The sequence below is a fragment of the Neoarius graeffei genome, chromosome 15 (genome assembly GCF_027579695.1).
Source record: "Neoarius graeffei isolate fNeoGra1 chromosome 15, fNeoGra1.pri, whole genome shotgun sequence".
Lineage (NCBI taxonomy): Eukaryota > Metazoa > Chordata > Actinopteri > Siluriformes > Ariidae > Neoarius > Neoarius graeffei.
In genome coordinates, this window is record NC_083583.1 from 70419901 (window position 1) to 70447281 (window position 27381).

The 27381-nt window shown below is 40.1% G+C and overlaps 2 protein-coding genes across 2 annotated transcripts; one reads left to right on the plus strand and one right to left on the minus strand.

Annotated features, from left to right (window-relative positions):
* Nucleotides 1-326: 326 nt before the first annotated feature.
* Nucleotides 327-7695, plus strand: org (oogenesis-related gene). Its single transcript, XM_060940699.1, has 7 exons — nucleotides 327-374; nucleotides 690-773; nucleotides 917-1145; nucleotides 1385-1539; nucleotides 1763-1873; nucleotides 7098-7475; nucleotides 7585-7695. The coding sequence occupies exons 1-7, from the start codon at nucleotides 327-329 to the stop codon at nucleotides 7693-7695; spliced, it is 1116 nt and encodes a 371-aa protein (XP_060796682.1).
* A 1721-nt stretch (nucleotides 7696-9416) lies between these two features.
* On the minus strand, nucleotides 9417-25584 carry oaz1a (ornithine decarboxylase antizyme 1a). The gene is given in 6 exon segments (XM_060941819.1): nucleotides 9417-10061; nucleotides 10138-10223; nucleotides 13689-13864; nucleotides 15208-15294; nucleotides 15296-15353; nucleotides 25399-25584. Coding segments are annotated over 6 exon segments (657 nt in total). The 5' UTR covers nucleotides 25518-25584; the 3' UTR covers nucleotides 9417-9930.
* Nucleotides 25585-27381: the final 1797 nt, after the last annotated feature.

Genomic DNA, 27381 nt, shown 5'->3' on the forward strand with positions numbered 1-27381 from the left:
TACTGTGAATACAATATCAGTTTTGGAGGTTTGTAAATTATTGCATTCTGTTTTTATTTACAATTTGTACTTTGTCCCAACTTTTTTGGAATCGGGGCTGTATTATTATTATCATCATCATCTCAAATTACCGACTTTTTATTGACATGCACAGCGCGCTTGAGATGAAAAAAAAAAGGCTTTGTTTGATTTTGGTCACGTGATTAATTAGCGCTGATGAGGCGGGGTGTGTTGCTTGATTGTGATTGGTTAGACGCCAACAGCTCAAGACCACATGTAAGACTAAACGCGCGCGTGCAGATGGTTAGTTTACCTACATGTGCATTATGACTTCTCAGTGCAGTGTTGAACTTGGCAGCAGTGAAAGCAAAGAGGCAAGTGTGTGTGTGTTTCAGTGCTGTGCTGCAGGAGTATCTGCTCGTCCTAAAATTTTCAACTGTCAAATTATCTCCTTTGAAAAAGTCTGGAAGGTTGCAGACAGTTATTTCTTTAAAGAGTTTGTGTTTTGTTTCAGAATCTGGAGTCTAAAGTTAATGGAGCACAGCACTGAAACAACCAGGAGTATCTGCTCGTCCTAAAACTGTTTTCAACTGCCATTGGAAAAACCAAACACAAACAAATTTGCCATTTCCAGTTTTAGACTAGTAGTCACTAGCCTACTGTCTTGCTATGATTTTGTTCTCTAACAGAGTAAAGCTGTGTTGAAGAGAGAAGATGGGGGGCTTGCATCATTCTTCTGTCGAATTTCACAGTTCTGGCCAGTCCGTCTTGTGGTAATTTGCTACCAAATGTGTTTGTTATAGTTGCTAACTGAGCTGATGATTACTTGGATTGCTAGCTTAGTTTTCTATGACTAGCCTTTACACTCTGAGCTGAGAAGTATCCATTAACTTTTTTTGGGGGGGGTGTACTTCAGGTACATGGTTTTCAGGCCTTCTGGTGGTTCTTTGGCTTTTCTTCTCCTGGAAGGGCCCCTTCCCCTCCATCTGAAGAAGACAAAAGTTCTCATCAGGCACGTCCGTGTCGATCAGGTCGGAAGCGTCTAGGAAGAACCACACGTTTGCTGCTTTCCATCCTGCCTCGGCAGCTGCAGAGTGCTCTTGGCTACCCGGTGTGCACAAGCATCGGCTGCTCTGTCTCCCCAGGTGTGCTGTAAGCTTGAATCTTTGTTTGAGTGTTACTCTGCAGTTGTTCAACTTGGGACTCTCTCTTTAGCTGTGGGTGTCTTGCTATGTGCAAAATGCAGCAATGAATTTGCAATTTTATGGTAAACTAATAGCTTGAAATGAGTTTTGCAGGCCTTTGTGTTCATTTGACCTTAAATAAATCTGCTTTGACAATTGGTGTCTTTGCATTAACCCCCCTCCCCCCATGTGCCTTTTAGAGGTGCGCTGTTCTCCCACAAAGCCTTGTGGGAAAGGCAGTAAAAGGAAGCAGGATGACCTGGATGAAGATGAGGAGCTGGAGCAGCAGTCTTGGGTGGAGGCACTGTCCCAGGAGCTGACTGATGAGGACCAGTCTGCTGATCCTGACTATGAAGTATGCCCATCTTAGCCTTGAGTGTAACGAAGTCTGAAGGTATCCTGTATCTTAGCATAAAGCTCTGCTGAAGCATGTATTTCAAATGCGTAAATTAAAAAGTATGTTCATTTGCTGTGCAGGTTGTGCAAGAGTTCAGGGTAAGGTAGAAGGGTCCTAATTGAACTTGATGACTTGTTTTTACAGTGTAGTCTGTTTAATGCCCATTTCTTTGCTCTTGCAGCCCAGTACAGTAGAGTCCAATAGTGAAGAGTACCAGACACACAACAGTACAGAGAGTGATATTGAAGTGGAGAAAGGTGGTGTTGTGATCAAGGATTTGGAGATTGTACAGGTTAATCACCACATCTGTTTCAGATTGAATAGTTTGGGGAGGCTGGCTTTAGTACAAAAAACAATTTTTGAAACATTAATTTGGAATGTTCTTTTAAAGGGGGGGGGGGGGGTACTTGGCCATGTTAATGATGATGGTAACACTTAAAATACATAGTGGAAAAGTGAGTCTAATCTGTGTTTTTCATATTTTAGGAAACTCTCCCCTGAAGCATGGTGATGGCAGTGTGGAGTATCTTGTGTATATTTATAAAAATAAGTCTTGCTAACCTGTGTTCTAGAAATGGTAATGTAGGTAGCTATTAATTGCTGTTATTTTTTTTCTTGTTATCTAGGCTTTTGTCTTGCCATGGGCCTCCTGGCTTGATGTTTTTCTATGAGTGTTCGAGGTGTTGTGTTCATATTTAATTTCTAAAATAAATGCTTCGTTTAATCTAATTTTGCCAGTAAATGGCAGAGGTTTGTCAATGTGTTCCTGTAAACTGACTTTAGGGAACAATGTATGCTTAATTGTGACTTTGTACTTTGTCATTCTCCTGCATATCTTTGACTTAATTCATAATCGAACATTTATGCCTCACTGAAGGCTTGATCCAGGATCTACAGTACTATCAAGTGGTACAGGTCTGTTTAGAATATCCTAGAATTCACCAAGGAGACAACCCTGTGGTTATTCCACAAAGAGCCAATTGTGCACTGACCTCACAAGCATTAGTGGATACTTGATCCAAACCACTGGAGGACCTGAGCTTATCAATACCAGCACGGCATATGTCCCCAGTGTGTAATTGCAGGACCCATTTGAAATTGATCTGCTTGACCTTTTTTGTTTTACAGGTCATAAAATGCCAGGCATTATCAACAATGTTTTTAGTGAAATTCAGTATGATATTTAACTGTTATGCTAGCAACAGTTACTCTGTGTGAGGTGTTTGAATCCCAAAAGGGCTAGATCATAGACCCACTTTTGGGCTATTTTGCAAGACTCTATCCCATCAACTGGTTGGAGCTGATGAGCAATGTCTGTCTGGCCCTGAGCTCTTTCCAAATAAAATTACAATTAATGTTAATAAGGGGGTAGTTTGTATTGTTTGTGTAAGGACAATAAAGGCTACTCCATGTCTTTATTGCCATATTACATTTACCTTGTTACTGGAGCTAACTGCAGAGCCAGAAGTTATTTCAAAAGCCTGAAATGAAGAAATTGGTGAGGGATCATTGCATGGTGGTATTGGGAATCAAAGTATCTTAAGCTAACTTTTTTTATACTTTAAAATATTCCAAACTGCAGTTTTATCAGAGGTGGGATCAGAAATGTATTTGAGCAATACAGTGAAAAAAGGCTGCAGCACTGTCCTTGAACCCAGGGTGGCACAGTGGTGGTTAGTACTGTTGCCTCACAGCAAAAAGGTTCTGGGTTTGAGCCCAGAGGCTGAATTGTGGGGGGGGCTTTCTGTATGGAGTTTGCTTGTTCTGCCCCATGGCTGCATGGGTTTCCTCTGGGTGTGCTGGTTTTCCCTACAGGCCAAAGATTAGGTTAACGTGGGGCAGCCATGGCTTGAAGATTGGGCTGAAATGCCCTTGAGCAAGGCATCCCAACTGCTCACTGGGTGCTGTAGACCACTGGAGGGGGGGTTGTTCACCATGTTCTTCAGATAAGTTAAATGCAGAGGAGGAATTTCACTGTGCTTAAGTCTGTGCTTGAGTGTATGTGTGATAAAGGCTACTTGTTAATAATAGAATGTTTTAAGACTAACTTAGATTATAGATTAAAATCTCTACTTTTGACCATGTTTGCAATTTTTAAAACTGACTAGTATTGTTTAATTTGAGTTTTAAGACTATGGAGTACCACAGTATTCAAAATGGCAGATGTGTTAGTCCTTCTGCTCTAAGATTGGCTTGGTCAGAGTCTTTTCTCATTCATTCCACTTGTGCTAAAGTTGACACCATATTGATTAGAAATGTGATGTCAGCATTACTTGCAATGAAATCAAGCTGCAAATAGTCGTTTGCCCTTTCATGATCAAAAGTAAGAAATGTAACTATCAAGGTTTTTCTTTTCTTTGTTGACCTGATATACTTCATAATCATAGTATTATAATGTACCAGATTATGAATCTGGCACGACAGGCCACAATCTTTATACTGGGGTGTCAAATTGCAGCATGGACACATAATGGCAAATATGAATATCATTAAAGGATATGGGACATGAAACATAAATGCACGCTATATCAGTTTCTTTCCATTAAAAATATGAATTAATTGCATCAACAAATACAAAATCATTTAAATTCAGCAAAATCGTTATATTCGTGATGATTATATGGCATTTCTGCTCGACTTCCAATATGCATATTTTACAACTGGAAGTGCTGCTGTCACGTGATCATACGTCACAAAAACTTTCGGGCACAGCACAAGCGGGTAGATGAATGGAGAAGTGGATGACAAAAAATTGTTTTTATAGTCTTTAACGTACATTGAACATCATATTGTGCTGCTTATGGTTGCAATAATTCCAATGGGAAATGCCCTGGAGTAAGTGTTTTTTTTTTTTTTTTTTGCATTCCCCAAGGACCCGAAGCTGAAGAAAGTGTGGGCTCACTACTGCCGTAGAAAAAACTTTGTACCTACTGTTTCCCACAAACTGTGTTCGGACCATTTCACTGAGGATTCTTTCAACATTAATACTCCGGTACTGAGCGATATTAATTCATGAAACAGGAAGTATAAGGATGAGAAAAAAGTTTAAATCGGGAAGCTGCGCACATTTGCGCCAGGCTGCACAAATGTGCGCAGCTTCCCGATTTAAACTGTTTTTTTCTCATCCTTATACTTCCTGTTTCATGAATTAATATCGATATATATATTAAATCGGATCTGTGCGATTCAGCCGTGAAAAAGGCGGCATCCGCCGAAAGGCGCGCTGTTTGCATCCCTGCATGGAGGCCAGGGGACAGGGCAGGAATATTTTTGTTGATATGAGTGATCCGGTGCGATTTCGCGACCCCCCCCTGTTGAAGACCTCTGCACTAAGCGACTGAAAGCCGAGGTAAGGATTAGTATTATAATTTTGGGTGTATCAATTATCATAATTCTGACTCGTTTCGCCATTTTGAATGTTTTCATCTCCGACTCTGGAAGCATTGTATCTCAATCAATCTTGAAAAATATCAGCAAAAAAAAAACTAGCTTGCAACGGACTTTAGCTAGATCTATGATGAACTTTCAATGTATGATACAAAAATAATACTACTTTCAACAGATCATTAGCCTTTGAGCAGAATTGTTTTCAATTTACCAAGTGTTATCCAGCTGACCGCTTTCAGTTTCATGGGGACTGAATGAACCCTCACTCTCAGAATCGTCTGACCTGTCAGAGTAAAGACAAGATCCATGTTCATGTGAATTTCCAGCTATCGGTTCGAATTGATAGGGTCTAACTTCACATCTCTGTGAAACATCGGGAATGTCACTGTCGATGGTGTCCATTTCGGTAACCTGTTTACATTAGATTCCCAAGCGCTGGCTCCTTGGAAAGTTTTTGTGATGTCATGGGTCACGTGACCACCTAGCTCATTAACGAATCATTGTTTTACGCTGATGTATAAAAAAAGTTGAATAATGTGATTGATTTTCACATTTTTGACGCCCTGCAGTGATTTAGATGGCATTTCTTATGTCCTTTATACATAATTATACCCAGAAAAAAATCCATGTCCCATATCCTTTAATATTGTAAGAGTTTTTTTCATAACTTGACCCTGAGCCTGGGACTTTAGTAGTGCTGAACCCAGACCAAGGAATGAACAGCAGACATATAAATGGTCTGTGTTCATGCAGTAGAGTCCCTATTTAGTGTTTTCTGATTGAAAGAAAACACCAAGTTTACTTACCCCACACACGAAAAAAATTGTCTTCACTCCATTTAATAAAATCACACCCTGGTCCTGACTGAGGAGTGCCATCTAGCCTTAAATTGCCCCCACGCTAGTCGTGGAATTGACACCCCAAGTGCCCAAGTTTCTGATTTGTTTTTCTTTAACCTGAAAAAAAAATAGAACTGGTTTATTCTTCCACATGCATTAACAAAATTAAATTTAGTGTGCTGCTGCCATGTGTTACCCTCCCAGTATTTAATACTGTAGCAAAATTAACTAGGAATAAGGCCGCCACAGAAGCTTGCACGCCATCAATATGTAGTAGGGATGACTAGGTGAATTGGTTTTCAATGATACAAGTGAAAATCAGGCAAAATTTTAGACTATTAATTTAAAGCCAGACAATTTCATCACTAGCCCTGTGAATAACAATCAGATCAGCAATTAAGTGTTATTCCCCTTTAATTTCCTCACCAAAACCATCAACTAGTGTACTAGTTCCCTTACCTAAAAGGTTCTTCAAACAGATACTGCCAGAAGCTATCAAACCCCTATTAAAAATAATTCTTCCTTTTAGTACTAGCGTTGTAACTAAATCTTTTTTCTAGCAGCTATCAAACCCCTGATTTTTATTTAAAAAAAACTGACTCCTGTCAGCTGTCCAATTATAGGCCAATATCAAACCTCCCCTTTATCTCCAAAATAGAAACTGCTGTGCCACAGCACTTGTATGTACATACATGTATGTGCTTGTATGTACATACATAGGAATAACATTTATGAAATGTGTCAGTCAGGATTTAGACTGCATCATAACATGGAGACAGCACTGGTTAAAGTAGTAAATGACCTACAACAGTCCTCTGATCAGGACTGTCTTCTTGCTTATGTTGTTTAAAGTTAAGTACAGCTTTTGACACCACTGAGCATTACCATTCTCCTTGATGGACTAGAAAATGTTAGTTAAGGAAACGGCCCTCTCCTGGCTCAGATCTTATGATCAGTTTGTAGATGAAAATCTGAGTTTCGGTTTCCAGGTGAGTGTATGGTGTGCTGCTGCTCTCACCAGAGCCTTTTTTCTCTCTTCTTTCTGTTTTTTTTATGTATTGTATTTTTCTCATGTTTTGTTGATTTTTTTTTTTTTGTTCCTTTGTTTGCTGGTTGTGGCATAGTTCCAGATCCAGATTTGAGTGCAGGGTTCCCCAGACCTTGGCCCTCCAAGTGTGTCCTCCTGCTCACTGGACTACAGTGTGCCTGTTGCTCTCTTCAATGTTGGGGCTTAAACTTATTGCCACTGTAGCTGTGAAGGGTGACTTTTTCATCTTCCCTCTTGTTCAGTGGCAGCCTGTCCACACAAGGACCGTGAGGAGGTGTACTCAGGAGGCTGATGAGGCACTGCAGGACTGCTTTGAGTCAACGGACTGGGATGTACTCTGTGAGCCACATGGGGAGGATATCAGTGACATGACAGACTGCATCACAGAATACATCAGATTCTGTGACTACACCATCATGCCAACCCAGACTGTACACTGCTTCCCTAACAACAAGCCATGGATCACTAGTGACCTGAAAGCACTTCTAAATAGGTGTTCAGGTCTGGAGACAGAGAAGAACTGTTCTGAACAGGTTCTGGAGATACTGGTCTTGACCCACCTGAGGCCGCAGGTGAAGGTGCTGCTGGACCCTCTACAGTTTGCCTATCAGCCCCATTTGGTGCTGCTGGACAGACAGCAGAGAACCTTCAACAGGGGTGGGTTTCCCAAAAGTCTCTTAATGCTAAGAGCAGCTTAACAATGATCTTTGTCCTACAATGCTGTTACAGCTTCGCTGTCGTAGGGACCAATACAGGAAATCTTTCCTGCCCCAAGCCATCATACTGTACAATAACTCACCTCTGTCTGACAGAGAGAACTCTGACCTCTCTACTGTATAGTCTTGTTCATAACCCTGGAACTTTTGCACTGTCAGAGCTTATTTGTTTACTGTCAGTCACTTTACACCGTTAATTTGTTTTTATTTTTGTTCTGTTCAATACTGCCACTTTTGCACAATTTAAAATAATTTCTCAGTTCTTGTTTTTAGCACTATTAATGCACATTCACATGTACAGTACAAAGCACACATTATTTTATATATATATTTTTAGCATTACATTTTTTATCTGTATAGTCGGCTTGTTCTTGGGCTCTTTTTTTTTTCTCCTCTAAATTCTATGTTGTACAGTATGTCTTTTTGCATGTCTGATAAGACATGGACAGCACGGTTACCTCACAGCAAGAAGGTTCTGGGTTCGAGCCCAGGGGCCTTTCTGTGTGGAGTTTGCATGTTCTCCCCGTGTCTGCATGGGTTTCCTCTGGTTTCCCCCACAGTTCAAAGACATGCGGTTAGGTTAATATGGGACGGCCTTGGGCTGAGGTGCCGTTGAGCGAGGCACCTAACTCCCAACTGCTCCCCTGTTAGCATGGCCGCCCACTGCTCTGGGTATGTGTGCGCGCTCATTGCTCACGTGTGTGTGCATGTGTGTTCACTGCTTCAGATGGGTTAAATGCAGAGAGGAATTTCACAAGTGTGATGAATAAAGTTGTGCGTGCTTTCTTTCTTTCTAACTTGCTGCTGTAACATTTCTCAACTTGGAATCAATAAAGTAAGTCAATCACTCACTATACTGAGGTAAAGTTTGGTGTTCCTTAAGGTTCGATTTCAGGCCCACTAATACCTGTTGGTAAAATTATTTGTACAGATGGTATTTGCTTTCACTGTTATGATGACGTACAGATGCATGTTTTAGCAAAGCCACATGCGAGACTTAATAAAACTGAGGAATGTGTAAAGGACACTGGATGTCACTTCCTTTTACTTAACTCTGACAAGACAGAAGTACTTGTAGTTAGACCACATGCAGCTAGAAGCAAGTTTTCTGATTAAATAGTAACTCTGGATAGCCTTTCAGTGACATGTGCAGCAGTAAAAGACCTTGGTGTGATTACTGACTCCCATCTTTCATTTGAAACTCCTGTAGATAACATTACTAGGATAATGAGATCACCACGAGACTCCCGTGATTGGTATCCCATAGAAAGCATAAAGAGCTATGGACTTTCTTCCTTGGATAACATTAGGACTGAAATTGCTATGAACAGTTTCATACAATAGACTTTTGTTAGAACTATAGTGGTCAGAAATTACCCTAATGCTCATCCTCATTTGTTACTCATAAGTTCCTGTTTACACTATTGCACTTTTTAACCATATAGTATAGTTATAGAAGAAAATTGATTATTAATCACACTATCAGGTGTTATAGATGAGCCTGGTTCCTCTCAAGGGTTTCCTCCTCATGTCACCTCAGGGAGATTTTTCTTGCCACCATTGCCTCTTGCTCATTAGGGATAAAATAAATTCATAGTATGTAAAATTCATATTTTTCTGTAAAGCTGCTTTGTGACATTGTCCATTGTGAAATGTGCTAGATAAATAAAACTGGATTGAATTACAGTTTGACATCAGTGACAAAGCAGTCATGCTCCCATACCCCAGGCCTTAAAGATTTAGAATTCTTCAATTCTTGCTTGCTGCTAATGCATACAGATGAAGGTTTTTGTTCCCTCCCCCAGAGGATGGGGTATGCACTTTATTACACTTAAAAAATATAAGCAGTATTTTAGCCACCTTTATTGATGATACTTAAACCTTTTACTCATTTATAACACTGGAACTGCTATCAGCATGAGAGGAAAAACAACTCTTCCCAGCAGTATCAAGTTAAGTTAAACCAGGACACAGGGTGAAATTTTATTCTCTAATTTCTTCCATTATGTATATTAATTCAACTGAAGTTGGAAGAAAAAAAAACAAAACTTTGAGTCATGCACACAGTAACAGAGGAAAATAAGTGTACAAATCAGGAAGGAAACAAACTTATTTAACATTGGTTGCATGGGAATTATATCCATAATTATTAGACTAATGAGCAGTGTGTGAATGTGATTTCCTAATGATTTAAAGTGGAAGGTTCACTAATGCAAACTGACAGCACCACTTGTATAAAAACTATGAAAGGATTCACAAGAAACATCAATGCATGTCACAGATATAGTTTAGGATTATTTTACTAATGAAAAATTGGAATGAATGAGCACAAGGTACTGAAGCGATGGTTTATTGGGTATTATTCATCATTGTCCAATTCTCTTTCCATGCTGTAAGCCATGAAGAAAGCATCAGGGCGGGATGGGACGAGTGAATGACCCGGTCTCACAATCTCAAAGCCCAGGAAACTGAATGTCCGCAGCAGCGATGCTGTAGAAAGACAGGAACAGTAAGGCACTGAGCTTACTGAGAAACACTATAACCACAGAGCTGAGCGAAGACGTACCTCTGTCGTCACGATTTTTATGGAAGCAAATGAAAACGTAATCAACCTGAAGCTTCTCCTCTGCAAATTCTAGCAAGAGTGCAAAGCTGCAAGACCACAAGAGTAACAAGGTTTCACATTAAAATCCAAATGCATATTACAGCCTCATACAAATATGCTAAAATCTGCAGTGTGGCATTACAAACTGTTGGTCAACCAGTTTGAAGGTGTCCTAGATGGCCTTTCAATTTCATAAAATCAGTGAAATATAGTTCCCTCAGAAATTTGGTCATTGTGATGTGTGTGTTTATTTCTGCAATACCTCAAAAAAAAAAACACACACACACACACACACACACACACCACAGGCCATTCTGTGGCTGGGAAGTTACTTTGGGGGATTCCCTAGCAAATAATGTGCATGAAATCACTCGCTTTGTGCAGTCAAGCAGACAGACGAAGTCCGTGTGCGCATGCACAGGTTTACCTTCTTTTGGATTTTACATTAGCTGGCATCCACTGTGTTGCATTACTGCCATCTACAGGTTTATCTTTGACCATGCACTGCCAGTTACATCATCTCATCTCATTATCTCTAGCCGCTTTATCCTGTTCTACAGGGTCGCAGGCAAGCTGGAGCCTATCCCAGCTGACTACAGGCAAAAGGTGGGGTACACCCTGGACAAGTCGCCAGGTCATCACAGGGCTGACACACAGACACAGACAACCATTCACACTCACATTCACACCTACGGTCAATTTAGAGTCACCAGTTAACCTAACCTGCATGTCTTTCGAGCCTCGCCAGGTTCGAGTCTCGTCGGCCATGGGGCTTGAAGTCGGACCTTCTTGCTGTGAGGTGACAGCGCTAACCACTACACCACCGTGCCGCCCAGTTACATCATTCTGTCGCTAAACGAACAGCTGATCACACCGAGGTGCTCGCTGACTGCCGATATTTATTAGTTTGGTCCTGCGTTTCCTTTCCTTCACAACATTGTCTTTTCTTCACGATTTCCGTTACTGTAGTTGGTCTTTCACATTTTATTCGCAGACTCACATCCTCTATTTTTCTCTCCTGCTTCAGACTTGTATCCCACAATGCCTTGCGTGAACGGGGAAAGCCCACCACGTGATGCATGACGTAGTATCTTGAATTGGGTCATAGTGAAGCAGGAAAAAAAAAAAAAGAGAGAATTTTTGGTCAAGTGGCCCTAAATTGTTCTATTTATAAAAAAAAAAAAAAACTAATAAAATTGGAAGTCTGTGATCCGAATTCAGTTGCTTTCGGGTCCACTAAACAAAAATAACTGGGTGTCGGGGGAAAAATTATTTTTATGACCTATATAAAAGTGTAATTCACTTGACTAAAATGTTTACCCCAGATCAATGGCATACTGTTTTGTTAGTTAATTGTAAGTATTTGCATGTATTAGATATCTAGAGATAATGTATTAATAAGAGCTCACCTCTACTGTTCTGAAATCAGCTCAGTGTGAGAGTTCTGAAAATTATGCAAAGAAAATCTTCAGTATTTAATTTTTTTAAGATATTTTTTGGGCTTTTTTCACCTTTATTGGATAGGACAGTGTAGAGACAGGAAATGAGCAGGAGAGAGAGATGGGGAGGGATCGGGAAATGACCTTGGGTCGGAATTGAACCCGGGTCCCTGGATTTATGGTATGGCACCTTATCCACCTGAGCCACGACGCCCCCTTCAGTATTTAATTTTGAGGCTGATAAAAAAAATCTAAGTTTCAATAAGATTTCAATGTGTCATATTTAATAACTGCAGCATTACCACTATTACATCATCTATTTTATCAAGTTATAAATTATAGAACTGTATTGTTCATTGTTTTGTAGCATTAATAAAATGTGCATGTTAACTTCTGTAGTTGTCTACAGTTGCAGTCAAAAGTTTATACATTTTTTGTGGCAGAATGATTATACAACATACATCTTTAATAAATACAAAAAAAACCCCTCAAGAATTCAGTGCACAAGTTTTAATTTATTTTGGGTTTTCTGAAATCAACACTGGGTCAAAAACAAAAGTTTCACCTTGACCAGTCGCTTTTGGTAGCCATCATCAAGCTTCTGATAGAATTCTGGTTGGATATTTGACCACTCTTCTTGCCAGAATGGCTAGAGCTCAATTACATTTGTTGGTTTCATGGCACAGACCCTACATTTAAGCACAGTCCACAAAATTTTCAATAGAGGTGAGGTCAGGGCTTTGGAAAGGCCATTCCAAAAGCTTAAAGTTATCCTGCTTTATCCATTCCACAGTAAGCTCTGATGTGTTTGGGGTTACGGTCTTGTTGGAACACCCAGTTGTGTCCAGGTTTCAGCGGTGTGGCTAATGGTTTGAGGTCATGCTGAGGTTCTTCATTATTCCATCCACTTTAACCATGCTTAACAGTTGGCACAGTGCTTTTGGGGTTGAATGTCTCACCTTTACTCCTCCAAACAGACCTGCTCATTGTGACCAGAGGAGACAAAAATTGAGTTGTTTGATCACAAAACTTTCCTTCATAAGGCTTTTTCTTTGTTCATGTGGTCAGCTACAAACTTTAGTCGAGCTTGTAAGTGTGGATTTTGGAGCAGGGGCTTCTTTCTTGAATGGCAGCCTCTCAGTCCATGGTGATGTAGACAGTAGATGCCATGACTGTAGACAGGGACACTGGTGTTCTAGCAATTTCCAGTTCATGGCAGGCCTGTGACTTGGTGGTTCCTGACCATCTGAACCAACTTCCTCTCAGCTGAGGGTGATGGTTTGGGTCTTCTTCCACATCTTGCCAAAGTGGCTACACCTCCCAATAAGGCACTTGTCAAACAAACCCTTTTTATGTTGGTACAGAGAAGTTACCAGCTGTAGTCAATCATGATCACTAACAGGAAGTTAAGAGGCCTTGCTCTTGGCAAGTTAAAAGACGGTTTGGAACTTTCAGCACCACTGAATTAATAATTGATTGTATGTATGTAATTTTTTGACCCTGTATGAAAATTTTTGATCAGAAAGCTCAAAATAAATGCACCAAATTTTTTTTCTATTAAAGACGTATGTTGTATGATCATTCTTCGCCAGAAAAAGAACAGTTCAAGGAAATAATTGAGAGCCCAATATTGCCATGACGTTCATGTCCATGGTGAGTGTATGTAAACTTCTGACTTTAAACAGTACATGTTAACCAGATGAACTGCAGCTTTTCTCAAAGTGTGTCGAGGTTTCTGTAAAACTCCATGCACACACCAGTGTGGGGACACAAAATGACCACACCTTATATATGATGTGGAAGCACTTCATGATCTCATTCCTGTGCCTTATGAAGTCACCACCATGAGCTCTCATTCTCACACATTATTATTTTAAACAGGGACATAACCAGGGGGTGCTGTAGATATCTGTACTTTATCATATCTGTATCATTCGCAGTACTTACAGCCAAGACGACCATTTTCCTTTCAAAGATCAAGTTTTTTTCTTTCTCAAAAAAGAAAAGATCTAAATAAAAGAAATATCTCGCATTGCTGTTAGCAGAAACCACAGCAATGTGCGTCTTTCTCACCTGTCCTTGCTTCCTTCAGGAAGAGCTCCTGGGGGGATCTCGACGTAAAGCCGAACCCCGACCAGCGACCCCCTCCACACCACAGGCTTGATCTCCGAACTACGCCGCTCAAAGAGCAGAAAACGCACACGGCTGTTCAAAGGTGGAGGCTCCTCAAGGACCAGCAACCGAGTGTCCTAATGAAGTGAGGGAAGAAAAATTAAATCATGTTCTAAATCACCAGGTTACTGCTTGACAGATTCAAATAACAAGACAGCAAGAGGGTCGTTTTGGAATTTATGATCACTTTCATTTCTTTAAAATCATTTAACCCGTTGAGCTAGAAATTACGTATACAACCCCGATTCCAAAAAAAAGTTGGGACAAAGTACAAATTGTAAATAAAAACGGAATGCAATGATGTGGAAGTTTCAAAATTCCATATTTTATTCAGAATAGAACATAGATGACATATCAAATGCTTAAACTGAGAAAATGTATCATTTAAAGAGAAAAATTAGGGGATTTTAAATTTCATGACAACAACACATCTCAAAAAAGTTGGGACAAGGCCATGTTTACCACTGTGAGACATCCCCTTTTCTCTTTACAACAGTCTGTAAACGTCTGGGGACTGAGGAGACAAGTTGCTCAAGTTTAGGGATAGGAATGTTAATCCATTCTTGTCTAATGTAGGATTCTATAGAGTTTTAACTGGCAACGGCGGATGGCACGGTGAATTGTGTTCACAGATAATGTTCTCTGGAAATATTCCTGAGCCCATTTTGTGATTTCCAATACAGAAGCATGCCTGTATGTGATGCAGTGCCGTCTAAGGGCCCGAAGATCACGGGCACCCAGTATGGTTTTCCGGCCTTGACCCTTACGCACAGAGATTCTTCCAGATTCTCTGAATCTCTTGATGATGATATGCACTGTAGATGATATGTTCAAACTCTTTGCAATTTTACACTGTCGAACTCCTTTCTGATATTGCTCCACTATTTGTCGGCACAGAATTAGGGGGATTGGTGATCCTCTTCCCATCTTTACTTCTGAGAGCCACTGCCACTCCAAGATGCTCTTTTTATACCCAGTCATGTTAATGACCTATTGCCAATTGACCTAACGAGTTGCAATTTGGTCCTTCAGCTGTTCCTTTTTTGTACCTTTAACTTTTCCAGCCTCTTATTGCCCCTGTCCCAACTTTTTTGAGATGTGTTGCTGTCATGAAATTTCAAATGAGCCAATATTTGGCATGAAATTTCAAAATGTCTCACTTTCGACATTTGATATGTTGTCTATGTTCTATTGTGAATACAATATCAGTTTTTGAGATTTGTAAATTATTGCATTCCGTTTTTATTTACAATTTGTACTTTGTCCCAACTTTTTTGGAATCGGGGTTGTATTTTCTGGCACAAAGTGATAATTAACCAATACTAGTGCACCTTCTGTACACAAGCAAAGAAAAATCTAATTTTACAGACTAAAAAAAAATTTATTTTTATGTTATTTAAATCAATATACAGATACTTACAGAATAGAATAACTTGGCTGAAAGACTGTGATCCCTCTGATCGTTCCCTCGCCCACCTGGGATCTTTAGGGGTGGGAGAGGGGCATCAGGAACACCACAGAGGCCCTGGACACGGGTTACTGCAACACCGAGGGCACCTGCTGGGACTACACAAGGACATGGCAAACTGTTTGATGGGGCACTTCTTACAGCACAAACTACTTTTTTTAATCTAAAATCTTTTGCATTTTTTCAGCGTGTGTTAGGCCAAAAAAAAAAAAAAAAAGTGTGTTTCCGGTTACCCGCCCGACCCTAAACTTTTTTTTGTTGTTTTTTTCCCAGTCGCGACTTTTACATATAACCCAACCGCGTGAACCGGAAGTTTTTGTCACTCACTGGGAAAATCAGGGCTTTCCACAAGCGCCGACTGCCGGCCATACAGCCGACTACACAATCAAGTCCAGCCGGCTACTTTAATGACTTATTTTTGTAGCCCACAGGCTCTAAATATTAATTTTAATATTTAATTATATTTAATTTTAAGTCTCCCTGAGCGATAGGATTTACAGTTTTTGAATGAGAAGCCTGAAAGTAAGGAGAGGACAGCCGCGCTCTCCCATAGACTCACATTATAAACGTGGGAGCGCTTTTACTGCAAAATCAGAAAAGTCACTTGTTTTTAACTCGCTCTAGTGTCCACATTTTTTACACTAGGGACAAAAAAAATTACATTTATGTGTTCATGGGAGCCTTGTAGCACTCAATGTGAAATAATTTTGTGAATATCTCCTTCCGTTTCCGTGTAAATCAGCGTTGTTCGATGAGAGGGAACTCTGAGAAAAAGCGCTCTTTGCTTGTTATATTGTGTCTTTTCCCTGCACCGTTACCAAGGCGACGAGCTCCACTCAGGGAGCAGAGAGGGGCGGGGCTGCTCTCTCTCTCTCTCTCTCTCTCTCTCTCATGGTGTATTGAGCTGTTATATTTACAGAAAAATTCATGTTAAAAGGTGTCTCATGCTGCATCAGATTCATCAGAAGGTGGTAACTCAGGTGACCTGCAAAGAAATTCATTATATTTTGTGAAATTATTCCTGTCTAAATATAGGTTATGGCAGCCATCTTGAAAAAAAAAATTCAAAAAAAAAAAAGCCTGCCTACTGACCCTAGTTTTGAAATCTACGTAACCGGAAACACACATTTTTTTTGGGCCTTAACACTTGTATTACTTTGCATTCATTCCTTTTTAAAGTACATAAGTTAACAACAGAGAAACTGCAACAGTGAAAATATCAGCCATGTGGAAACTAGACAACTGATTTTTTTTGGGTAACATTTTAATTACTGCAGAATCACCTATAAATCCACCATTCAGCTGCCTTTTTTGTGATTATTGCAGTTCCCAACTGCACAGCTGGTAATATTAGAACACCCTCCCTTACCACTCTTAAACCTGAAATAGTGGAAATGCTAATTTTCCTGTCTTCTACAGCAGTGTTTCTCAAACATTGGGCCGTGGCCCAGCGCCATCTAGTGGGCCATATTTTTTTTCCCAGAGAGCCAACAGCGCAGCTTAGCGCGTTTTGTAGGTTCAATCGCCGCATGGTTAGCACGGTCGCCTCACAGCAAGAAGGTTCCGGGTTGGAACCCAGCGGCCAGCAAGGGCCTTTCTGTGTGGAGTTTGCATGTTCTCCCCGTGTCTGCGTGGGTTTCCTCCGGGTGCTCCGGTTTCCCCCACATAACATGCAGTTAGGTTGATGTGGGGCGGCCTTGGGCTGAGGTGCCCTTGAGCAAGGTACCTGACCCCTGACTGCTCCCTGGACACTCTGGTGTGGCTGCCCGCTGCTCCGAGTGTGTGTTCACTGTTTCAGATGGGTTAAAATGCAGAGGATGAATTTCACTGTGCTTGAAGTGTGCATGTGACAAAGGTTTCTTCTTCTGGTACATCCATACAGTTTTAAATACAATACCTACAATTAAAAACAGCTTGTTTTATTGCATTTATTTAATTCCTGGGCTCCCATCTATAACAGGGAATGATGTTGCATCCCATTAATATACTTTACAATATATTATTAGATTCTAATAGAATAGATGAGCCAAAATAATTGGGGATCTTTTTCAATGGGCCCCAACTTGTTACAAGAGTGAATAGGTGGGCCTTGAAGTAGAAAAGGTTGAGAATCCTTGCTCAATAGGATATCAGTTTTGGACAATTAAATGAATTATTCACAATATTTAAAACATGTAAAATCACAAGCAAGGTAAAAAATATCAAGCCTATAACTCTTTACTGTGAAAATATTGTAAAACAATCCCTAATACGTTAAACAACTAATTTATATGAAAGTTGCAGAGGCTTTAAACTCTGGTTCCTTTAAAAATGGCCATAATTCCAACTCTAATGCTACATTTTTCATCAAATCAATCTCAATGATGATGTGCTCTCAATGAGCAAGGTGCAGACAGCAATTGTGGAATATCAGAGTAATGCAGATTACTGGGCCAATCCATGTGAAATCACCAGAGGCCTCGCCACTGACCATCTCAGATTTGCTTCATACTTTCTGGAAATATTGTCAGTGTGCCCAATGTATTTATCTTGTTCCTCAACCCGAATGTTGCCTATCCACCACTGTCTGTCATACAACATATTGATTCTGTAAAGCTGCTTTGCGACAATGTTTATTGTTAAAAGCGCTATACAAATAAACTTGATTTACCAGGAATTGTATCTGCCAGAGAGACTGCTGATTTAACAGGGGTTTTATGCATTACTTGTGGCCGATTCCCACTCATATCCACAATGAAGCTAGGACCACCTGACACCCTGCTGACCTGCAGCTGGTTGGACATGATTGGAACGAATGAGTGGTTGTCTCTTGTTCCAGGAATAGTAGCGGACCTTGAAAATCTTGTCTCCAATGCTTTTTCACTCTCCATAAACTTGCCCTGTACCAACCCAGATGAAATGGATGTTCTTGATATGTTTTTCTGCCCACAAAAACAGATCAGATGGGGTTAGTATGTGATCACTCGTGACTACCTGTAAGCTAGCTTGAGCTGCTGACCACTTTACAGTGCCTCCAATACCATCACAGGGTGATTTACCATGAGAAGTGGCAAAGATATGCCATTCTGCCAAAAGTCCAAAATTGTCTGCATGCTTTATTAGATTTGTGAAATTTTTATAGTTTTTGTATTGGACTGCTGATCTGTCACTGAAGTAAATTACCTTTTTCAGCTGGGGTTGTATCTGGCTGGCAAATGGAAGCTCAAATATGTGCTTCTAAGGGATAGTGACAAAAATCCTCATGAAATTTTGTGGTTTTTCAGTTTTTATGCATCTCTGGATGCATCCAAGTAGATTACCATATTTTCCGGACTATACGTCGCTCCGGAGTTTAAGTCGCATCAGCCAAAAAATGCATTATGAAGACGAAAAAAACATATATACGTCGCACCGGACTATAAGTCGCACTTTTTTGAAGGGTTATTCTATCCATAGAATCTGTGATTGTATCTGATAAGCGGCGCGTGGTTACTGCGCGACTGCATTGTTTATTTAATAAACGAACAGCTGAGCAGTGATAACGCGCCCTTTGCCCTGTAAGTAGCCTAGTCTGATTATTTTAAATATCTACTACTATCTTTAATACTATCACTATCGTTATTACTAATAGCCTATATTATTATTATTATAACTAATATTAGTAGCCTATTACTGATGCATTAATCAGTTTGCTTTTAGATTATTTTTACCGGTAGGGCTTATTATCGCCCCATGGCTCTTTCATCTTTGTTATTAAAGCTGTAGTCATCATCGAGGAGAGTCATTCTTCATTTTTGTCGAATTTTATTTCATTAAATCAGAGGTCAAGTAGGCTATAGGTATATTATCTCCAAAGACAACCGTCTAGTGAAAAAAAAACAACCGCTTTTAAATACCCTACTTAAAGCCTTAAAAAGAGTAATTTAACTCATGTCTAGTGTGATCTGATCTCCAATGGTGAAATAAACCGGTTGTGATATGAGTAGTCTTATTTTAGAAGATAAATTTAATATATAATTTAATATATAGCCTAATAAAAATAATATTTTATAACATCACGACATATTACTGTCTGTAACTGTTTGTCACTAAAGTGTTTTCTAAGATCATAATGTCTGATATTATTTTTTTTACACACACAATAAGCGCGTGTGTGTAAAGTTATAGTAAACCACCCCCCACCTTTTTTATTTTTGAGTCGCCGGACCCACCCACCTCCTGCGTTCCGGGACCTCCCACTTCACAAATTAAGCACTGTCTAAAATCATTACATAACTTATTTAAATAACTATAGCCCTATCATTAATAATAATAAAACACAGGTCAATCAAGTTTATCAAGCTGGCGATTTCACTCCAAATCAGCAAATCCATTGAATTCCTCATCCTCGGTGTCGCTTCTGAACAACTCTGCCAACTCCAGCGGCAGACGAAGCGCCGTTTCCTCTTCTTCTGCGTGGCTGTCGTCAGACTCAGCATCAGCTCCAGTTATTCCGCGGTAAAAAAAAAAAAAACATATATACGTCGCACCGGAGTATAAGTCGCATGGCTAGCCGAACCATGAAAAAAAGTGCGACTTATAGTCCGAAAAATACGGTATATGCCTTAAAACAGCATTTCCGTCTATCGTAAAACATGCCGTACTTGATACCTTAATATTTATAGTTTGGTTTAGGGTACCAACTTCATATTTTGTGCATTTGCTAATCAAAACAAGCTCTTTCCAGTGGTATAATTGTTTTTATGGTAGACCTTGTCATACATTTGTAATATGCACAAAATGTTTTTATTTTTAAAGCCTAATAAATCAGAAAGTTTGATTTCTTTTGAACACATACCTAGTTGCCTAAAGAGTACTATAACATGAGTAATAAATAAGAAAATTTGAAAGATCTGGTCTGCTTTAATGTGGAGATATGGGGCGTCAAAGTTGCTCCAAAGCACATTTTTAAAATTATTTTCAGCAAGCCAGAACTTGGCAAATATTGAACTGTGAGCTTTCTATTTTAGTATTTAAAGGCGTCTCACATTGAAGAACAATCCTTGAAAATTTCATGTATCTTTCATGAATAGTTTAAAAGAAATGACTTGTGGAAGTTAGGTCCATTTTCTGTAGCATGCGTTTCAACAGTGAAATTGGGGCCATGACCCTTTTTAAAAAGCCCCTATCTCTCAGAAACTAATGAAGGTACAAGTCTAAAATTTTGTACACTATTTATTGGGCACACTGACAATATTTCCAGAAAGTATGAAGCAAATCTGAGATGGTCAGTGGCGAACATTTTTCTAAATCTGGTGATTTGGGGCGGAATTACCCTACTGCGAGTTTGGAGTGAAAGTTACACTGCTAATACATTGTTATGAAGCATCAGTTGCACAACAACTTGTAGATGAACATAACCTGAAGTTCAGGTCAAACCGTACAAAGAAGGAGAAGTGACAACGTGTCACATTGCATCAGAAGATCATGGGAGGGCTAGTTCCTTGTTTACATGATGCAAACACATTCACACACATGCGCGCGCACACAGACGTTTTAATTTATTTTTTGTTGTTTAGAAGATAATCAAAGAATAAGAGATTGTATCATACCAAAGTCTAGAGGCATGCCATCAACAGCAGATATATTTACTCTTATTGATGGTGTGGATCCATACAATATTTCACAAAAACTTACATTTCCATACACCGTTTCATATCTGGTGTATGTCATGGGAAGCCATGGCCTAATGGTTAGAGAAGCAGTTTTGGGATCACGCCACTCTAGATAAGAACGTTTGCTAAATGCCTATAATGTAATGTCTTAAGTGTCTCTTCTTCTGAGTAATGTAAAAGTTTCAAGTCCCTTTTTAACACTTTACAAATGAATGAGTACAGGGCATGTAGATTTACAAGAAGCTAACATGTAATAATAGCTGTTCGAAACGATGTACACAGCGAACAGGCGAAGAGTTCGAGTTAATGTTCACATCAAACATCGGAATGAGGAAAAAATTTGGTTAGTGCCAGACAGGTTGGTTTGGATCTCGTGAGATTTTCTCTCTCTCTCACACACACGCACCTCGAGAGTTTACACAGAATGGCGTGAAAAACAAAAAACGTCTTGTGAGTGGCAGTTCTGCATGCAAAACCACCCTGTTGATGAGAGAGCTCAGAGGAGAACTTCCAGACTGATTTAAGCTGACAGGAAGTCTACAGTAACTCTAATAACCACTCTTTACAACTGTGGTGAACAGAAAAGCATCTCAAAACATGCAGCAGATCGAACATTGAGCCAGACAGGCTACAACAGCATGAGACCACATCAGGTTCCACTCCTGACAGCAAGGAGCAAAAAGCAGGAATCTGAAGCTCCAACGGGCCCAGATGCAACCAAACTGGACACCTAAAGACTAGAAACACCTGGTCTTTTTATAATTTGTTAGTGATCCTGTGCCTGCTGCAGCCTCAGATTCCTGTTCTTGTTTACAATTTACAGACTGTGGTGTGGGTCAAAGTCACAGAGATTACATTTGCCCTCCCATTCTAATCTCGTCTCATCTCATTATCTCTAACCGCTTTATCCTGTTCTACAGGGTCACAGGCGAGCTGGAGCCTATCCCAGCTGACTACGGGCGAAAGGCAGGGTACACCCTGGACAAGTCGCCAGGTCATCACAGGGCTGACACATAGACACAGACAACCATTCACACTCACATTCACACCTACGGTCAATTTAGAGTCACCAGTTAACCTAACCTGCATGTCTTTAGACTGTGGGGGAAACCGGAGCACCCAGAGGAAACCCATGTGGACATGGGGAGAACATGCAAACTCCTCACAGAAAGGCTCGAACCCGGACCTTCTTGCTGTGAGGCGACAGCACCAACCACTACACCACCGTGCCGCCCCTCCCATTCTAATGTTTGATGTAAACATTAACTGAAGCACTTGACCAGTATCTGCATGATTTTATGCATTCTGCTGCTGCCAAATGACTGGCTATTAAAATGGTCAGTGAGTGTAAAGACATAGCCATACATCTAAGCATTAAAGTCCTAAGTTTTACCTTACCATGCTTTATCAAGATACTTACATCTTCACATCACCCAGCCTTAACAGGAATACTGCTTCGTTGATGGTATTTAGACATTTTTCCTCTAAAATGTGCATGTGGACAATAGATAATTCTTTTATGAGGTACATTCTTGTCTAAAAGTTCAGCCCCTAGGGCCGCCGTGCTGTGGATCCGGGTTTGGTTCCGACCCGAGGTCATTTCCCGATCCCTCCCCGTCTCTCTCCTGCTCATTTCCTGTCTCTACACTGTCCTATCCAATAAAGGTGGAAAAAGCCCAAAAAAATAATCTTAAAAAATAAATAAATAAATAAATAAAAGTTCAGCCCCTCTTGTACCTGACGTTTGCACTCGTGCTCTAGATAAGAGCATCTACTAAATGCCTGTAATGCATTCTAGACAAGAAATGTTCAAGTGACAGAATAACATATTCTGTTGAAGTAACAATCAACAAAAGGCCAAGGAAAACAAGCTGACCACACCCATGAGCTGACAAAGTATAACTAAACAGAGAAAAATAAAACTCCAGTGGCTAACACTGAGTCATCATAACTCATGTGCACCTACAGTACACAGCCTGGGTGGTATAAATCAAACATTATGATAATGATTATGAATTACGAATGATAAACAATTTAGCCAGTACAAAAAGTACTGAATGTTAATTGTATGTGTCACTGTGGTTATGGCTGAACGATATGACAATATAACATTGGCATGGTGGTAAATTATGTCAGAATATTCTTATATTGTCTTTAACAACATGACTGGATGCAACTCAACTGGGACAGTATAGAAACAAGAAGACAAGTTCAAAGATAGAAATCCTGTACGAGATGCTGCTAAGGCGAGACAGATTCTTCACCCTCCATGTACATTCAAAACAAGCCACAGAGATGATGTACCCACGATAAGCAGTTCTGCACCTTCTAATGTTCATCAACACCTTTCAAACAGTCATTCTTCCCAAAAACTGTCCAGCTCTGGAATGGTCTACCCCCAATCCATAACTGATATTAGGAACAGAGCAGCATTCAAAAATGCCCTCCAACAAAACACTACGCCTGCATCTGAACTTCCGGTTATAGTTCCCAGTGGACCTTTTGGAAGCAATGAACACAAGGTACAAGCTGATTTTTTTTTTTTAAAGATTTTTTTGGGGGCTTTTTTCACCTTTATTTGGATAGGACAGTGTCGAGACAGGAAATGAGCAGGAGAGAGAGAGACGGGGAGGGATCGGGAAATGACCTCGGGTCGGAATCGAACCCGGGTCCCCGGATTTATGGTATGGCGCCTTATCCACGACGCCCCCAGGTACAAGCTGATTTGACGTCACAACTTTGTACGTAATGTTTATATCCAGTATTATTCGCCCCTTTCGCATATCCCACAATGCACTGCGCGGCTGGGAACTTCTGGTGTTCAGGCCCAGGCTGCTGATAATGGTACAAAAAACAATATTGGGCTGTATAATCAGTTTTAATGTTCAAATATCAGATGTACAAATATTACAGGTTTACAGGGTCTCACAGATTTTTTCAAGATTAATACTGCTCGAAATGATTGCACATTTACAGTCTGTCATCAGTGTAAATGTACACTGTTAATGGTGTTGGCCAGAGTTATAGTGCTGAGTAGTTGGAACATGTATTTCATACAAACAGTGCAGAGAGTGAAAGTGAAAGGGCTGTATGGGTGCTAACATAAGCTTAATTAAATAATAATTAAAATCTTCATCTCATCTCATTATCTCTAGCCGCTTTATCCTGTTCTACAGGGTCGCAGGCAAGCTGGAGCCTATCCCAGCTGACTACGGGCGAAAGGCGGGGTACACCCTGGACAAGTCACCAGGTCATCACAGGGCTGACACAGACAACCATTCACACTCACATTCACACCTACGGTCAGTTTAGAGTCACCAGTTAACCTAACCTGCATGTCTTTGGACTGTGGTGGAAACCGGAGCACCCGGAGGAAACCCACGCGGACACGGGGAGAACATGCAAACTCCGCACAGAAAGGCCCTCGCCGGCCACAGGGCTCAAACCCGGACCTTCTTGCTGTGAAGCGACAGCGCTAACCACTACACCACTGTGCCACCCTAGAAAATATATTTTGTACTAAATATAAGCCTATGTCAAACAAATTTTAAATAAAAACTATTTTTTGTTAACTTAATACCAGATATTATTTATTTTATAAATAATCATCTGGGTGTTGATACTTGCGGAACGGTGTCATGTGATCTGATACGCTAAGTAATCGGGAATCAACCAATTTCTTTTCCAGTGGAAGTTTGAGTTCATTGCACAATTTACGTACTGAAAGTCTTTTCTACTTTTGCAACGGCCAAAAAAATCGTTATGGTATCGATAATTGTAGCCGCCGCTGTACTGTATTACTAGGAAATGATTAGCGAGCCTATACTGTATATCGTGATGCATATCGTGTGCCTCTGAAAATCGTGATTATGATATTTGTGTCACATCGCCCAGCCCTACAGTAGTACAGTGCGGAACAAACTGGTGTTTCAGATTTTCACCACGAAATTTTTATACCGGGACGTGTTGAGGGGTGAAATCAGAAATAATAAACCTGTTAACTAGATGAACACAGGTCCACTAATCTCATCACAAAACAACGTTAAATCCCAGGAGACACGTTTATATACAATAGCAAAATACTGTGTCGAAATCGTTACGTAGCAACAATCACGTCAGTTCAAGTTTACGTATTAATATTCTTACTAATCATAATTATAATTTATAATAACTAATTATATTTACATTACACCCTACTACCGTGAATTAGTTGATATCTAAAATATAATCTATAGTGGCATCATTAGCTAAGCTATCTGTTAGCTACAGCGCTAGTTAGCTTTAACTATAAACAGCGTCTAGAATGAGGGGGATCCATTTTATATAACCAAGAAAAATGAAGTCAATTCCAAAACATGTAATTAATTTGTTAAATGAGGAAAAAAAGTCATACGTGTTTGCTTTCTTGTTGACCAAAGTCCAGAAAGGCTTTATCGTCTACCAGGCCGCAGAGCTAGCTCACTTTAGCACAGCATGAGCTAATTTAAGAAGATAAATGACGGACACGTACCTTTTGATTTCAGGTTTATTGTGGGTTATTTCGACTACTGGCATCTTGGATATATTTCTCTCTTTTTCTCTGGCAAAACAATGGCTATTCAGGATCGTCTGGAGGTTGGATTTAACCATCCGGACAGCGTCGGCACCACTGCACTTGTTTATTTCGCAACTTGGTGTGTTGTGAAGAGGCAGTGGGAATTAGAGCAGTGTTTATTAGAACAGTGTTTATTGGCCTAAGGCGGGTCTCAACACACACTGCACACAATATCTCACACTTCATACACCCACACATTCATGGTGTAAATGAGCTCTAATAAGGAAAACTAAACGCTCACAAACACGACCAGGTGTATCTTAGATTAGATTAGATTCACTTTATTCATCCCACATCGGGGAAATTCACATGTTACAGTAGCAAGAAAATGTCACAGATAACAAATAAAACTGAAATAAAAAATTAGACGAACGAAGGATTAAATACAGAGGGCTATTTGCATTATCTACCGTGAAAAAGTATAGAAAAATTGCCTTATTGAGAGGCTCTGAAAAATTGCACATTACAGGTAGACTCTGTGTATATATATATATATATATATATATATATATATATATATATATATATATTATATAAAATGTAAGTATGCATAAAAATAGTTTAATGCTTATATTATTGCACATCATAATTGCATCAATGAGAGATGGCAGAGGTAGTCGTGGTGAAGTAGTGCAAATATAACAACAAACAGGTTATTGGTGCTACATTACAAGTTGTGGGTGTTATACAGTCTGACAGCAGCAGGTATGAATGACCTGCGGTCTCTCTCCTTCTTACACTGTGGGTGTAGCAGTCTACTACTAAAAGAGCTGCTTAAAGCCCCCACAGCCTCATGTAGGGGGTGAGAGGGGTTATCCATGATTGAAGTCAGCTTGGCTAACATCCTCCTCTCACCCACCACCTCAATGGAGTCCAGAGGACAGTCCAAGACTGAGCCAGCCCTTCTGACCAGTTTATTAAGTTTCTTCCTGTCCCTCTCTGAACTTCCACAGCCCCAGCAGACCACAGCGTAGAAAATCGCTGATGCTACCACAGAGTCATAAAAAGTCCTAAGCAGTGTCCTGCACACACCAAAAGACCTCAGTCTTCTCAAGAGGTGGAGACGACTTTGGCCCTTCCTGTACAGGACATCTGTTTGTTAGTCCAGTCTGTTGTTGAGGTGAACACCCAGGTATTTGTACTCCTCCACGATCTCGATGTCCAAACCCTGGATGTTCACTGGTGCAATTTGGGAAACCGTCCTTCTATATCATATTCATGAACTGCTACCTTACTGTAAATCAAACATTTACTACAATAAACAAAAAGGACAGCCAACAGGAAATATAGGCTGTTCCTGCCACACAAATCTTTGTTATATTTATTATACATCTCATCTCAATATTCTCATCTTGTAGTTGTAAGATATCAGTTAAGTGGTGATTTTTCTTCTTGCATTTGCAAAATCATACAACTGCAACTTTTTACCTCACAGTTGAGAGACACTGTCACATAGCTAAGTATTTAATCTTGCAGTTGTGAGACGGTGTCACCCAGCTGCAATTTTTTATCTTACAGTTATGAAACAGTGTCACACACCTGTGTATTTAATCTCGAAGTTGTGAGCCAGTGTCACACAGCTACAAATTTTTATCTTGTAGCTGAGAATGTCACAAACCTACGTATTTAACGTCGCAGTTGCGAGACTGTCACACAGCTACAATTTTTTTTTAACTTGCAGTTGTGAGACTGTCACACACCTATTAATCTCAAAGTTGTGAGACGGTCATATAGCTACATATTTAATATCGCAGTTGTGAGACTGTCACACAGCTATGGAATTTATCTTGCTGTTGTGAGAGAGTCACACAGCTACGTATTTACTGTAATATTGCACTTGCGAGACAGTGTCACAGCTACGAATTGTTTCTTGCAGTTGTGAGTGTCACAGCTACATAT